Source organism: Leuresthes tenuis, unplaced genomic scaffold, assembly GCF_036924035.1.
Source record: "Leuresthes tenuis unplaced genomic scaffold, fLeuTen1.0.hap1 SCAF_3, whole genome shotgun sequence".
In the NCBI taxonomy this organism is placed as follows: Eukaryota; Metazoa; Chordata; class Actinopteri; order Atheriniformes; family Atherinopsidae; genus Leuresthes; species Leuresthes tenuis.
In genome coordinates, this window is record NW_027325357.1 from 17,330,626 (window position 1) to 17,345,903 (window position 15,278).

General features: G+C 41.1%; 2 protein-coding genes across 2 annotated transcripts; one reads left to right on the top strand and one right to left on the bottom strand.

Annotated features, from left to right (window-relative positions):
• Window positions 1-213: 213 nt before the first annotated feature.
• On the top strand, window positions 214-9,553 carry LOC140303444 (uncharacterized). The gene is made up of 5 exons (XM_072382212.1): window positions 214-516; window positions 3,724-3,812; window positions 5,827-5,917; window positions 6,510-8,538; window positions 8,640-9,553. The coding sequence occupies exons 1-5, from the start codon at window positions 438-440 to the stop codon at window positions 8,734-8,736; spliced, it is 2,385 nt and encodes a 794-aa protein (XP_072238313.1). The 5' UTR covers window positions 214-437; the 3' UTR covers window positions 8,737-9,553.
• Window positions 9,554-10,380: 827 nt separating this feature from the next.
• On the bottom strand, window positions 10,381-14,161 carry wdr77 (WD repeat domain 77). Its single transcript, XM_072382213.1, has 10 exons — window positions 13,765-14,161; window positions 13,189-13,374; window positions 12,968-13,109; window positions 12,504-12,553; window positions 12,198-12,268; window positions 11,659-11,716; window positions 11,242-11,313; window positions 11,047-11,155; window positions 10,896-10,964; window positions 10,381-10,811 (listed from the first exon to the last, which is right to left on the bottom strand). Exons 1-10 carry the CDS (start codon window positions 13,871-13,873, stop codon window positions 10,664-10,666), a joined length of 1,014 nt encoding a protein of 337 aa, XP_072238314.1. The 5' UTR covers window positions 13,874-14,161; the 3' UTR covers window positions 10,381-10,663.
• Between the last annotated feature and the right edge of the window lie 1,117 nt (window positions 14,162-15,278).

Below are 15,278 nucleotides of genomic sequence, written 5' to 3' on the forward strand. Positions count from 1 at the left end.
TTAAGCAGATATGTCATTTGTTTGAAGTGCAGATCACAATGACAGAGTAATTTCACGGCAATTGGAGCTGAGCCGTGAGAGTACAGCGCAGTGAGGCTTTAAAGCCGATCACTCAGACCACAGGTGAGGCTTGTGTTGGAATGTGGCTGAAAAGGAGAGCTTGATCTCACCTGCTGCGGCTCACTGGGAGTGTATAGAAACAGGGAGGCGCTGTGAAAGGGCTAGAGGGCGGAGTTTGCTCCATTTTCTCCGTGCGTCTTGAAAAGTTTGAACCAAATCACTGGAATCAGGTTTACTTGTGGTCCGGTGGTGCACCTGCCGCGAAAGTCAAGAGCAGCCCCCTCCGCCTGCGTTTTACCTGGGATTTACCTGCAGACCACAATGAGCCAGTGATCCCCGCCCAAGCCAAGAGTCCCGTGTACACACAAACAATAACAATGAAGAAGGGATCGCTGCATTTTTTGGGTCGAAAGAACCAATCTCTCTTCGACACCAACGTCAAAATGAAGGACATGGGTGAGTACACGACTGGTCAGGCAAATACTGCAGTCTGCAGAGTAAACAGCTGTTTGCACGATCGACTTACTGAGGGACAACATGACCTTTGGACTTGGTGTTGACAAGAGCAACCATGTCAAAGCCCATTTCTGAGAAACTCACACATGATTACGTTAAAACTGCTCATAAGTGCGCCTTAAATGGTGTTTTCATTATTCCTCTGCTAGAACTTTAAAAAGATTTTGAACAAGATGCGGCAGGTGCCACCAAAACTATTCTTCTTCTTAAATTTCAGTGTCCCTCCTCGGATAATCTGGGTGACTTTCCAAATCAGACTCCACACTGACCCGCTCGCTCTGATCTGAATTTCATTCACTTATGTCCAAACTGTGATAGCTAGAATTTTATATTTACACCCAAAACAGCAGTTTCCTGAGTTATATGACACATGGATGTGTTTTGATACAGTTTGGGTGTGGTTATTATGAAAGAGAGAGAGACAAAGTAGAATGATCATATCTTGTGATTGTGGCGTACCCTTTAATGATAAAAGTGATATGTATCATGACATATTTACATGCTAAAGTTTCAAAAGGTCTAAATGTGAATGAACTGGGTGAGTAGAAAGCCTAACACTAAAGAAGACACATATCTGAGATATTTTCAGTAGTATTACGTTTATTTGCCATTTAATACAGTTTCATAACATCAAAGAAAGCAAATGGGGACCTTAAGCAAAAGATTGGGCAGTTTCCTAGCAACACGCCCTTGGGCAGGTAAACACAGTTTTTTCTCTCCAAACCAGCTTAGAGTCTTTGAGCTCTTCATTGGAGGGATTTTTGCCCACTCTTTCTGCAACAGTCTTCTAGCTCTTAGATATTCTTTAAGTGTCTTGGACGCACTCCTTTTTTGAGATTTATCCACAGATTTTTCAAAGATGATTAGACTGTGAGAGCGCGAGGTGATGACATAACCTCTAGTTTGCATCTCTTGAGGTTGTCCATTGTGGTCTGGGGCGTATGTTTATGATCATAGTCGTTTTGTCAAAAGCATTCACTTTTCATCTTCAGCTTTTGTGGTGTTTGCTTCCTAAATCTGTTGGATTGTTGAACCCAAAGATCTCTGTTTAATTTAACCCATTTTTTCCGGTACAAATAAAATGTGCCCTGCACGTTATATGCACTCCCATGCTTGCCAGCTTGCAGCCTTTATTATTTTGGGCACAAGAAGAAAGGTGGCGGATGAGGGGGGTTTTGTGCAGACGTGGCTTCACAGCAGAGCAGTTCACCACCACCTCAGAGTCTGCTGAATCCTCTTTTAGGTGTCAAACAAGCAGTTTTCTCAGTGAGTTTTCCTGGCCTTTCAGATCTCAGCTCGACCACCAATGTTGCAAGTGACGGAAGTTTCTTTATTACATTACAGAGAAAACACCTGACTGCCATCTTCTAGCTAGTAGCTGCTAATTGACAGGATGTGTTTTGAGGAGTTGGATTGTTGTCATTCTTAAGTCACCTGTTTTTAATGATGATTGTTAACAAGAACAATTCTCTAGCAAGCTATGTCGCTACGCTATGTCAGTACATTTCAGTAATCAGTTCTCTAATCTAATCAGTAATCTACATGCTCAGAGAGCAAATGTAAATCTTGCAGACCACTGCATACACATTAATTACTAATGACAATTCCATCTACTGAGGAGAAAGTATGAGATGCAGTCAGAATGAACTTGTATGACTACAGTTATTATTTCAGATGGAGTTTAAATGATTTTAAATTGAATACAAAGATTGTGTTGTTTAAAAGCAGACGCCAGCTACAAAAAACAAAAAGGTCTTGTAAAATTATGTGTAACCGTGGTAACTGAAACCCTGGACAATGTTCACAAATTGCTATCAGTTTACCAATGCTCTATTAGACATTAGTTCCAATTCACTGGTGAGAACAGGAAATACAAGAGCAATTGCTATGCAAAGCCGCAACATGAGAGAGAACATTTGTCTATTGAAATCAGGATCGGACACAATAGGGAAACTAATGATTTGGTTAGAACACCACAGCCATTTCATTCTGCTGTCGTTCCCATATTTTTCTTGAGTGACATGTTTTTGCTTTAAAGCGCAAGTAAATCATAACGACATGGTGATGATTTTGTCCCAGAACTAAATTAAATGGAAGGAGAAATGCTTCGCTTTGCTTGTTTGTAAAGTCTTCAGTTGGTCTTTGTTTGCAGCCCTGATGGCGAGTGTTTCAAGAAAGCTGAAAGAACATACAGACTCATTGCCTCTTAGTGACAAGTGTCTCTCATCAGTCACAAACAGACAGACACTGGAATGAACAGCGATTATGGTTTTCTTTTTTGTTTTTTTTACCCACTCAACCCCAGTGACATCTGATAGCGTCAGTTTTAGTCGAGTTCAAGAAAAGGTTTTCAGCTTCCCACAACTGTCACTGTTTGTACTTCTGTATCTTAAGCTGAGCTGAGATTTTAGTTTCTGTTTCTTTGCCCGATTGCTCTTTGAAGTCACCATTGTCCCATGCCTGTGGCTAGGGTTGTATGGGATTTGAGTATAGATAAATATTGTTTGATATGGGCGCCTATTAAAAAGGGTATTTTTTGCATTCTTGGCTCAAATTTTGAGGATTTTTCGGGTCCAAAGCTTCCAGTATGAGTAAGTAACTGAACTTTCACTTTATCGCAGATTAGACTGTAATTAAACACTGCAATAACTTGTTGAGCTTTGTGTTGCTATTTGGTTGTTAACAACAAATGACCACGCAGCACATAATCAGGTTGACTAACAGCCACTAAAAAGCCACTTTGGTGCACGCAGTTCCAGTACCTGCATGTTTAAGACTTGGGCTCGGTCCCAGTTCCTCTCCCAGAGATACTGCAGAGATACGGTGGAGCCTTATCTTTCTGGGCTTAGAGAGTTGTGTTGATATATTGTCATCCAAATGGCCCCCAACTCCCCAGCTGCAGGGCTAGCCACTAGTCCTTGATCCCTTAAAGAAATGGGGCACCTTATACCTGCAAATTGGAGGGTTGAGTCAAGTGGTAGGCAATAGGGATTTGGCCTTACTCCAAGGAATCTGTTTCCTCTCTTGGGCCAGATTTTTCGTGAGGTTTGTGGATAAACAGACCATCTAAAAAAAAAACTATAAAAAAAAAGGTTTAAAACTTACTGCATCATATAAATGCTTATGTGTTTTTTTTCCCCCCATCAGACAATATGGAGTTGGTGCTGGAGTCACCTGTGATCCTTGAGTCAGGGACTGCCAGCGTTCGGGCCAGACCCACAGTCAAGCATCATGCTGTGAGTATCTCAGTAAAACTTCACCATCCTGTTAAGGGTTTGAGCATTCTGTTCGTGGTTTGGAGAGTTTGTTTAAGTTTAGAGCTGTTCTGCTGACATACTTTCCTTATTGATACCTCACGTGGGAGAGATAAGACACTTATCTGTGAATGAAAAGCAATATTGTTATGAGAGGCATCACTCAAGGAAAACGTGATATTGCCATAGAGGCAGGACATTATATAAAAGCTATAACTGCAAAATCAGTCTTAAATTGGAAGTAAGAGATTGTTACAAGAAATGACACATTCCACTGTAATGACAGAAAGTTTAATTAATAACAAATTAAGACCTAATGGAAATATGTGATAAAGCCTTCTGAATAATCACTTAATATATATCCACCACACTCATGTGACAGAATTAATTTGATACTTTTCTTTAAGTGGAACTCTTAATGCAGGACTTGTATCTGTAATGGAGCGTTTTATGCTGTCGCAATGATACTTTTCCGTACATGTTTTCGCAAGTGTAACTATCTCATCATGTACTGCAGTGTGGTTCCACTGCTAAAACACAAGTGACAGTTTGGCAGTTTTGAGAGCGACTCCTCTTAACTTAGCTCCACGTTAGCAGTCTGTACGACTGACAGATGTATGACTCCCATTATCTCATTATGGTGCAAATGAACAGCTCATCTGCGCTCCGGTTCACACACCTCACCTTGTTGTTTGGGAGTGTTCTATGGCATGTGGACGTGGCACACCCACACATGGGCAGGACGCCTCTGACTGCTGTGACAGCTGAAAGTGAGTCATCACACAGCGGCAGAGCAGATGAAATCAAACTGGATCGCACACTGGATCTCTGCTGCCACACCCTTGGACTGTGTCACTATGTGCAGCTACGTAAGTGGGATTATAGGCAAACAGTGCAGTTCAGGGTGTGTTATGAAGAAGATGTCCAACTTTTTGGAGGACTTGGTTTGTTGGCTGAATTTGCACTTACAGTGGATTAGACCAATTTTATTTTATGTATCAGATCTGTTATCTGTCCAGCACCACTGTGTGAGTTTCAGGCTTATAAGCTGCTGGGACAGTCACACCTATTTTGAACAGAAGAAGCCTTTTGAATTACAAGTGAGCCAAGAAAAGAAGTCCAGTTGCTTTCTAATTAAACACTTGTCGATTAGATTTGTAGCATTTAGATTCATTACTGCTAGAAAGCATTAATGTAGCTGAAACACAGCATTTCAAGCTCTCGTGTATTCGGATTTCTTTCCAGCTCATTACTAAGACCCTTTCACAGAACTGTTGAACCTGTTGTGAGGACTGCGGCAGACATGCAGTGATAAAAATATTTCAAGCGTTGCTGAAAGGATTTTGTGCCCTTCTGAAGGGCATTTACTCTGTTAAGTCTCGAGCATCTCTGTTATGTCAACAGTCTGTGTTTATTTTGGTGTAGGTTGCGTGAAGTGAAGTGAACGGCGCCTCTCTCTGCCTGTCAGTGTCTTTTTTTTCCATCTTACTCACAGGCACGCAGGTATCTATTTATTGGCCTGCGATTTTCTTTAGCAACAACAGACGGCGCAAAGAATAATAGGTGTATCCTCTGATTCACTAAATGTTCTTCATCACTGAAGAATGTGAAAGTGAGGTGTTCCACCTACAGTTTTATTGTGACGAAACTAAAAGCTAAGGTCATGTGTTTTTACTACTGATTTGAGCTGAACGCTGAGTATTGTCTTTGTTGAAATCATATGCAAACGAGGCATTTGTAAACAGCCATACTGCATATTCCTCATAATGCTAAGAGCTGAGAATCATGAAATCTTTTCTTCTGTTCACACTAATAATGCATCATTTCTTTTAAGAAGCATGAGTCCTGTACTAGTTGAAAACGGGTTTGTTCACCTCAAGAGTGAAATCTTGCAAGCAAAAATAGAAAAAAAGGATTTCTCTTGAAGAACATAATGTACGCTTTCTAGTCTCATTATGACTGCTCAGTCTAATGGTGTTTGATTTCTTTTTCACAGTCTTCATATGACAGTTTTCAAGGGTTTGCTGTTCCAACTCCCACAGTCCCATTCCTCCCCCCTGCCAATGGTCCAAAGCTCAACGGTTCAGGTGAGCATCTAACTAATCTAGTTTCATATTTACTTTTGGTTTAACATGCCTTCAAGGCAAGAATAGCGTTATTTAAACTTTGCAGGGCCGAGGTAATTTGTAGTGCCTTTACTCAGACTCAGTTGATGGATCACAGCAATCAAAATAGGGGAAATGCAAGGCAGGTGAATGTTTGTCCAGGCAGTTGCTCAATAAGCTCTCAGAAAATTTCCAAACAGCCGTACCAGATAGAGGGTATATTTACCTAAAGGGAGTGTTTGCATTCATTTAATTTTAGTTTAGCAATGCTGACAAGATTAAGGTTTTCATCTCACTTGATTTTCAGGCTTTAAAATCCTTATCCTCTTTAGTGTCTTTTAGTTTCTTTTAGGATATTTTGCTGAAACAGTGATTTCCACACACTGCTGATCAGGGGTTTCTTTATGTAAAATGGAAGCATATGATAACATTCAGAATCATTGTGGCGATATCATTGTATTTGAATAGACCAAATCTTTCTCTCTTAATACTTTTATGCTAAAACATACTAAGTACTCCCGTTACAAATGTCCTTGACTTTTCTCAATTATTCTCTCTTTTCTATCTTCTGTAGTTTCTGGAGATCAGTTGTCCAATGGATCCGTTATATCTCTGCCTGACCTTGCGGAAGGAGAATTGGTTGTTCCTCCTCCTCCTTCAGTGGCACCTCCACCCCCTCCCCTGAGTTTTATCCCTCCTCCACCGGACTTCATGGGTGACCTAGACAGCCCAGACCTGGCAGCCCTTCAGCCTCCTTCTATGCCTGCACCAAAACCTGCTTTTCCACCACTGTCAATGGAGGAGGAAGATTTATCCTACCTTAACCCGCCACCAATGGCTCCACCGAACCCCCCATCTACTTACTCTTCTGGCTCTGCATCATCTACACCCATTTCTAGTCCATCACCAACCAAAGTTCCTGAGCATCCAAAATTTGCCCCACCACAGCCACCTGCTGAAAGGCAGCACAAGACTCATAAGACACCACCTCCAAAGCCCATTAGATTATCCTCTGTTTCCAACTTTGCCCCCCCCCCACATTCTCCTGCACCTCCTCCACCTGTGCACACACCCACATTGTCCACCTTCAATCCCCAAAACACAGCAAAGCTCTATAATGTTCCAAAGACCAAACTTCTCTGTGGAAATGAGGATCATGACACAAGACCTAAGCAGATGTTACTCCTGGAAGACTCTGGGTCCGTTAACTCTGTTCCTGTGCTTGTCCAGGTGGATGGAAAAGCCCCTAAATTGGCTACACCACCTAAACCAGCTCCCAAAGATGCACCAGAACTGAAGGAGAACTTAAAAATGATCCAACCCTCTAAATCACCTCTACCTGAGCTTCACAAGGAGGCTAAAACAGAGGTAGTTTCTCCACAGTCTGAAATAAGCAAACCACCACAGTCTCAGCAGCTTCAGAAAGTGAGTAACACAGTTTCTCCACAGTCGGAAATAAGCAAACCGCCACAGTCTCAGCAGCCACAGAAAGGGACTAATGTTCAGGTCAATTCAGAGGCGAGCAAGGACAAACTTGAAGTATTTCCAAGTCAAAGCCGCAACATTAGTCCAGTACTCGATCGTAAACTACGCAACCTGAGGGCTAATGATATTCACGGTGGTCGGGATGGCCATGCAACATCTCCACTGGCTCTCTTAATGGCAGCCAAGGAAAGAGAAAAACACAGACCAACTCACTCTTTGTCACGGGAAGGTAGTACCAAGGAGAGTGAAGAGCCCAGAGCAAGCATTCAACCAAGTCCCAGTTCGATAGATGTCATCTCGAGGTCTGGCTCATCTTCTTCTCTAACTCCTGCAGTACACAGATTACATGAGAGCAAAGCGTCTGTTAGGCAGGTAGAACCTGCACAGATCATTCAGACTCCAGCAAAATCCAGCTGTCCTGATCAGATCCAGTCTTCCAATCCAGCTCTCAGTGGGGTCAAAGCCGCTTCATCCCTGACTGTGAACAACCTGGCTGAGAAGAGACAGAGTGCAGAGCAAAGCCCCTCATTTTCTCAGGCTGTAGAGCATAATGATCTGAAAGGGGAGTTAAATATCCCATTGCTCCCTCCACCACCAGAATTTGATGATTTCAATGAGATAACAGAGCCGCCCCCGTCCATCTGTCCTCCTGATCCACCTCTAAAAAAGGCACCAACACCACCTGTCTTTCAGTCTCCAGCTCCAGCTTCAGCTCCGGCTCCTCTTCCAAACCACACACCCCCTCCACCTCCAAAACTCCCACCTTCTGACATAGACATCAAACCAAAGCCACAAGTCCAGACAAAGCCCAAGCCAGCTCCCGCTCAGCTACCCCCCGCTCTTTCACCCGGTCAGGCCACTCTTCTGGGCATCTTACAAAAGAAGATGTTGGAAATGGACCACAAAATGGCCCCAGCAAAGGAGGCCGAGTCCACCTCTGATGAGTGGGGCACCACTTTGTCTGATGAGGACAATAAGATCCCTGTTGCACCAAAAGCCAAACCACAGGCCAAAAAGGACCCCGTTGTCAGCAAGTCAGCAACTCTGGACATGCGGGAGTTGGAGAGCAAAGTGGCCAGAAAATTTCATGATAGCTCGCAAGTAAAAGCTCCCACCAGGTAGGACTGACAGCTATCAAATGTTACACGTCCCTTTTCTAAGACAATGTGCCCAGTGTTTGGTCACTGTATTTAAACACAAAATGTCTGTCTTTTCACAGCAATGGAACCCATTCCAAGTACCAACATGGTAAGACTTTCACCATCCGGCCTGGAACCAAACAACCCATTACTCTTGTTACCAAAGAAGATTCTTAAAGGTCTGTCCCAAGTAGATGCAGCTACTTTGTATGCAGCAGTGCATACTATACTCCATTGTATCATTTTATCTGCAGGAATTTGTACAACACAGAAAAAATACCAGCGATATTGAGACACAAATGTGGTTAGATTGTTGAATGCTCAGTTAATCATGGAGATCATGCTGTCACAGTGCTTTCTTTAGCCTTTTTGAGTAAATATGTACTTTGTTAAAGCAACTGTCGGATGGACCAATTGCAGTTGTGTTAAAGTGCTGTTTTGTTTTGTGCGCATTGCATATGTTGCTCATTTAACCACAACCTTAAATCGGTCTTAGTTCCGCATGCGTAATTCTCACTTAATATGTATTTTCTACAGATAAATTAAATATTATATGCAAGTCTTCCAGGGATCTATCTGTAATCTTTATTGTATAATACAATACATAACATACGATGTAATTATGTGTCCTGTAAATTAATTGTTCTCTTACTGTTACATGTCCATTATAGAAGTGTGTTAGTGCAAAGTCATTTAATTCAGTTCCAGCATCTGTCTCATATTTATTGATCTAAGAAGTGTTGTATCTATTTACGTGTTATTTACAGGAAGATTTAGAGTCATGTAGTTACATTATTGATGTACATAGCAGTGTAAGATTCAAATTGAGATGCAGTTCTGTATTTTACTGTTTTTTTTTGTTTGTCTTTCTAAATCTCCAAGCTCGGTTCTTTGTCACATTCATCCAGACACTCGTAACTGGAAATAAATTCAACCAGTAATTTGTATAACTGTATTTGTGTGTATGTGTAGAATATAAAACTTCGGTACATTACGTTGATGTCTTTTACCATTTTTGTTTTTGGGCATTTTCTCCAATAATATATTCTTATGCTGTCAGAACCGCATTCATCACACATTCCCACAATGCACCCATTTTTAAACTGTCAGTTCTGCAAGTAGCCTCTGACATCAGTTCAGGCGTTACTCAGACTCTACAGGTGCAAATCGGGAGCCTAACGCATGTTAACTGAAGAGCTAAATTAACAGATGAGTCTTCACAAATAAGCTGATTAGCTGCAGATGATTTAGAAGTTTACCAAAACATGTTAAAAGTACATGTCATTTTGCAAACGAAGGGATGTTAAGCTGGGCCAGTGCCATCATGTGAAAATAATTAACTTACGTCTCCAGAATCAGGTCACAGATAAGGACGGACACCTAACTGCTTCTCTTTGCGTGTAATCTTAATTTCTGGGCAAATTGCCCACACTTCTCACATTAACACCCACAACTCTCTGTCGGCACATATGGAAGAACGTTAATGTGGTGAAAGGGAATGTTTGCAGCAATCCTTACCAAACACAAGACTGAGTTTCCCCAATTTATCTACCAACAATTTAAAAAAGATCCCTCAAATAATTGCAAATATATACATTTCCATGACTGATAGTACTATACACCAAAGCACTTTGGTTACAAACCGTACTCTTCTGGGTGAAGGTCCTGCTCCCTATAAACCTATTTTAACCCAGTGAGTCGATGTGGTCTGCCGTCATTTTTCTTTATTTCAAACACAATTCTTCTCATTTCCAATACTTTTAAACCATTGACAACAGTTGTTAGAATGTCAGTGTCCAGGGACCACAAAGGGATGCTACATTGTTCTGAGAGCATTAAGTTACCTTTAATGTAAAATCATGAAATACAATAAAGTTGCCTCAAATGGAATAACACATGACAAAGTCATACAGTTTGACAGAAGTGGATCGAGTCCAATTGTGGCAAAAAAAAAAAAAAAAAAAAGTGAGACATTTAAATGCATTTTTCCAAATTACATCGCATGGAATTTCAAGAAAAAACTTTCAAGAAACATGGCATAATGGGGGGCAAAGTAGTTATTCTAAATATTTGTTTTTTTCCCCCAAAGGTGACCATATCGAAACTAAGATGAGGGGCTGGGAGGTGCAGCAGCTGGACCCACTGTGTGGTGAAGCACAAGATGGTCCCAGCCCACGGTTGTGAGGGCGCTGGAGCTACCGTGACGCCAACACACACCTTTCACAAAATCCTGGTGTCGTCGATCTCTGAGTCTATAGAAGAAGAATATTTTGTTAGTATCTTCTGTGTTGCAGGCGACAGAGTTCTCGTTTTAAGCATTAAGTGTAGAGACTCACATTTCTTGCAGTTCAGAGTTCATAACAGCAAGGGAGCAGTCGTCACTAATGGAGGCTAGCAAGGAGGCACTAGAATGGACAAATGGTGTCAAAATTATGTAGAGGAGCAATGAAAGACCAGTCGGAGCATTTTGACATGCAGAATAATTACCTGTCTGTGGAGAAGGCGAGACCGTTAACTCTGCGGCTGTGAACGCTCTCAATCCGGGCTGGTTCTGTCCCCAGGAAATCCTTCACCGTCACTCTGCCCAGCTCGTCTCCTGAAACACAATGAGCATGTTAGGAGCAATACACCGCGCCTGTGAATCAAACTTCTGTCCATAGATAATCTACCGGTGGGCCATACCAAATGCAATGGTGCTTCTGTGGTGGGGGTGCCAAGCGACAGTGGTGGGAGAGCAGCTGGGTGACTCAACATCTGAGACAAAACACAAAGACAGCGGTGGAAGATGCATTAGCCCAGCAGTTACATACTGATGTGATATTATGCCAACAGATTCTGGGCTCAAGAAGATCAACTCTTGTTAAAAATAACAGAAAGGCGGGTGGCTAATTACGCACTCACAAAATATGCTATCAAAACAGATTTTTAACTGTTCCTGTTTAGCTAAATTTGGTCTATTAGGCCTGATTAAACAATTCAATCCATCTGTGCCGATGTTAAAGTATGCCCCTGAGTTCTGAATGAGTTGTTCCCATTACTGTTGACACTACAGTAAAATGCCTTCACCTGGTTGTCCAAGCTGGGAAACAGGTTCCTTACCTATTCTTGAAGCAGGCTTATTTGGCTTCCTCCTGTCCCACATCAGCACACGGCCGTCCTGACAGATTACAGTGGAAACCGGTTGAGTTCATTTCAAGAATCCAGTTTTGCACTTCTCCCATAAACAAATAGTAAGAATTGCTTGATATACCCAAAGTGTCACCTTTCAAATGTGTGTGACTAAAAAGTCATACTTTTGCCACATTGATGCGTTATTTTCAAACATTGGTGGAACTCAACATATAGTTCAGTGAAAAGAAAGGTTTGGTTTGATCTTTGGAAATGCTGTAAGAACCATAGAACCAACTGCTATACGTATACGTCTAAACACAGCATGTTGAAAGTGATCAAATTGACCATAAATAAAGAGCCATTAGTCAGGGTAAAATAAAACCAACACCCTGATAAACACCCTGATTAACCTTAACCTCTGCTGGGAAAAAAAACAAAACAAAGAAAAACCTCCAGGATTTTGACACAATAATGTTGACAGACGGGGTTGTAAGGCTGTGAAGAGAAGAATGCAATCAGTATCATACTTGTCCACAAGAAATGAAGAGCGACTCCTCAGTAGGACTGCAGGCTACACAACTGACAGGCTGTGTGTGAACTGCAGAGGGAAAGAATCAGGAAGGGACAGTTAGTGAATGTACGGCTTCACTTAACAAACTGCTGTAATTAATTGTAAATATGTAAAACTTTTATCATGGATTTAAAAAAAATTTTTAAAAAAGGCTTTCCACTCACAAAATCAAAACTTAATACATTTTGATTTATTGAGAAAAATGCCCAGTAAAATCACACTTTAATTATTAAAAAAAAAAGGTTTCTAGATTTTTCTTTACCATTGTAGTTTGTAACAACTGTTTCCTGGCTGAGATCCCAGACTTTTATTCTGCATCAAAGAAAAGATTTTATGTCATTAGACAGCAATTAAAGGGTGATCTCACAAACTCATGAAGCTTAATTCTAAAATAGAAGCAATAAACACTTTCTATAATAAACCCTGAACCCCTAAGGTGAAAGAATCCAGGGGCTCTTCAATGTGTTTAGCTGTTCAGCAGGTTTGGGTTGAATGATCAGTTTTTACTTAAGATGTTCTGATCTCAGAGGATGGCTGCATCCCTCATACATAAGAGTGAAGGGTCATTAAATGGATGAAGGCACGACACTTTTGACATAGCCTTCGCAGACACCAGATACCATCCTAGTTTAACCCTACAAGTACTTTAGGCTGGGCATGTTATGATGTTAAAATTTTCTTCCTCTAAAATGTTTCCTCCATTTTGCATGTATGAAAGAGTCTGACCGGCAGTCCATGCTGCCAGTGACAGCACTGTTTGCTCCAGTAACGGGGCTCACTGTGGTGACGATATGGTCGTGGTCATATTTGGTAAAGCGATTCACCAGCAGGTGCTCGTCTTCTGCCAACTCCCAGAGCTCCAAGCCACCTGAACAGCCGAAGAAACACAATTTAATTCAAGCCTCAAGTCTTGAATTCCATGCAGCTTCTAAAGAGCGATGTTTTACCCGAATCCGATGCAACAACAATTCCTTTATCAGACACCCATTTGACATCTGTGACACCAGCCTCAGTCTGCACACCAGCTTTGCAGAACCCCTCATTGGGAGCCTGTTCAGGGTCACTGTAGATCCATACAGATCCCTGCCAGTTCCTGCCGCTGAGGCTGGAGGTGCCCAGCAGCAGGGTACCATCTGTTAAAAGAAACCATTGGAGAGAAAAAATACCTATAAAATATATATATTCATAGTAATTGTAATATATATAAAAACATTCACAATTTCTTCAGACTTAAAGGCTAGCCAAATTCATAGAACAGGAGCCACTATTCCGTTAGCCTAGAGTTGAGCTCACGGGGCAGCACACATTTGTGCGATAAAATGCTTCTCGTTTGAAATATTAGCCAACATTAGCCCTCTGCACAGACCCCGAATAATTATTTCATTTTACAATTAAAGGAATTTTAGCAATACCTCATTTAGAACGAAGCGCTTGCACACCAATGAAAACGTAAACAGAGTGATAACAGAGTAGCGACACCACGTGCATAACCCAGCATCCTCCAGCTAGCAGCTTTTTCCTACCTGCTCTGTACTGAGCCGCGCACAGATGTTTCTCCATGCACGCAGGAGCATTGGGCGGTATGTTCCACCGGTTTTCCTTGATCATCCTGGTATCAACTGCACTTTTCATCCAAACAGCACACTTAACTGTTTAGTTGCTGAATTTTCTAATTAACTTTAGCGCAACTTCGACGTTGGCTAGCTATCGCCTGTGCAAAGACACTCCTGTTATCGTCTTTGGTTTATTTGGGAAATATTAGAAATCATTAAATCCTAAAAACGAAACGACGTCTGTATCCCACTAAACATAAGTTGCTTATCGTTGCCAATTTACGAATGAATGATAAGTGAGCAGTAACACATGGAATCGGTGGACATACACTTCCTGCCTCAAGAGTCTTCTTCGTTGGTATTTCTTCTTCCAGGAGGATTTTTTTTTGTAGTAAACAGGTTGGGCGGGCGGGTTGCTGCCTTCCGCCTAAAAAAGTTGACTACTTTTAACTTTTAAAAGTTTCATGACATAAGTCGTTCACCATTCCAAATAAAGAGCTGTCTCACAGATTTCTCTACTGTGTTAATTTCCCAATATGTAAAGTTGCTCATGAAATAGTTTTGAACTTGCTCTTGCACTTGTGTGCTCTTGCACAATGATGCTTTATTATTGCAAATCAAATGATGTTTTATCTAAATCAGTAAGAGAAATCAAATGTTTTTTTTATTATTATTATTTAGCATTTTTTGTTTGCATTTTGTTGCTAATACTTGTAATGTAATTTCCTAGCAGAACTTTTGCATGTAGTTGAGTATTTCACATCAAAGCACTCAAGGAATTGAGTAAATAAGTTTACTTCTTCCAGCTTTGTTATTTCTGAAATTATGTACATTATTTTCTGTATGTGTAGATGGTCCAAAGTAACAATTTAGTTTGTAAATAAATTGTTCTAATGTTGTGATGCAGATTAAATTCTGCTCACCTCTGAGAGGCACTGTGACACCCCAAAGAGCAATTGTAGGCTGTGAATATGTGCACAACAGTTCAGCAGCTCAGGCTGTGCAGAAAGACATTTCAGTTGGCCACATCAGGATGAAAATGACTGAAGCTGTAGAGATGTGCCATGTCTTTGGAGACAGTATTAAGAGCACTGCTCCTGAAACTGGATCAACTGTAAGTAAAATAAATTAAGTCTACATATGTGTGTTAAGTGGAAGGCAGTGTTTGAAATTAAGTTCCATAAGTTGTGTTTGAGTAATTGATGCTATAACACAGAACACAGAGCTGCACTCCAGCAATATGCAATGTGGAAACCATTAAACCGAAAATTACATCATTCTTTTGTCTGATAATGTCTAATAAGACATGGTTCTTTGTATCTAAACAGAACAAAACATAGCTACAAAACATCAGTTACCATTCCTGTGATCAGTTAGAAGAAAATGTAGCAAAGAATTACACAGTCAAGCCATCAGCAAAACCATAGCATACATAAAAACTATTCCAGTTGGCACATACAGTCTGTAGTAGCGACATATTTTGC

Excerpts from the sequence above, each read along its gene's own strand:
- wdr77 (XM_072382213.1), bottom strand. The coding sequence starts at position 13,873 with ATGAAAAGTGCAGTTGATACCAGGATGATCAAGGAAAACCGGTGGAAC. Across the intron at positions 13,110-13,188 it reads TGTTGTTGCATCGGATTCGG|GTGGCTTGGAGCTCTGGGAG; the intron begins GTAAAACATCGC and ends TCGGCTGTTCAG. Across the intron at positions 11,314-11,658 it reads TAAGCCTGCTTCAAGAATAG|ATGTTGAGTCACCCAGCTGC; the intron begins GTAAGGAACCTG and ends GTTTTGTCTCAG.
- LOC140303444 (XM_072382212.1), top strand. The coding sequence starts at position 438 with ATGAAGAAGGGATCGCTGCATTTTTTGGGTCGAAAGAACCAATCTCTC. Across the intron at positions 517-3,723 it reads CGTCAAAATGAAGGACATGG|ACAATATGGAGTTGGTGCTG; the intron begins GTGAGTACACGA and ends TCCCCCCATCAG. Across the intron at positions 8,539-8,639 it reads CAAGTAAAAGCTCCCACCAG|CAATGGAACCCATTCCAAGT; the intron begins GTAGGACTGACA and ends GTCTTTTCACAG.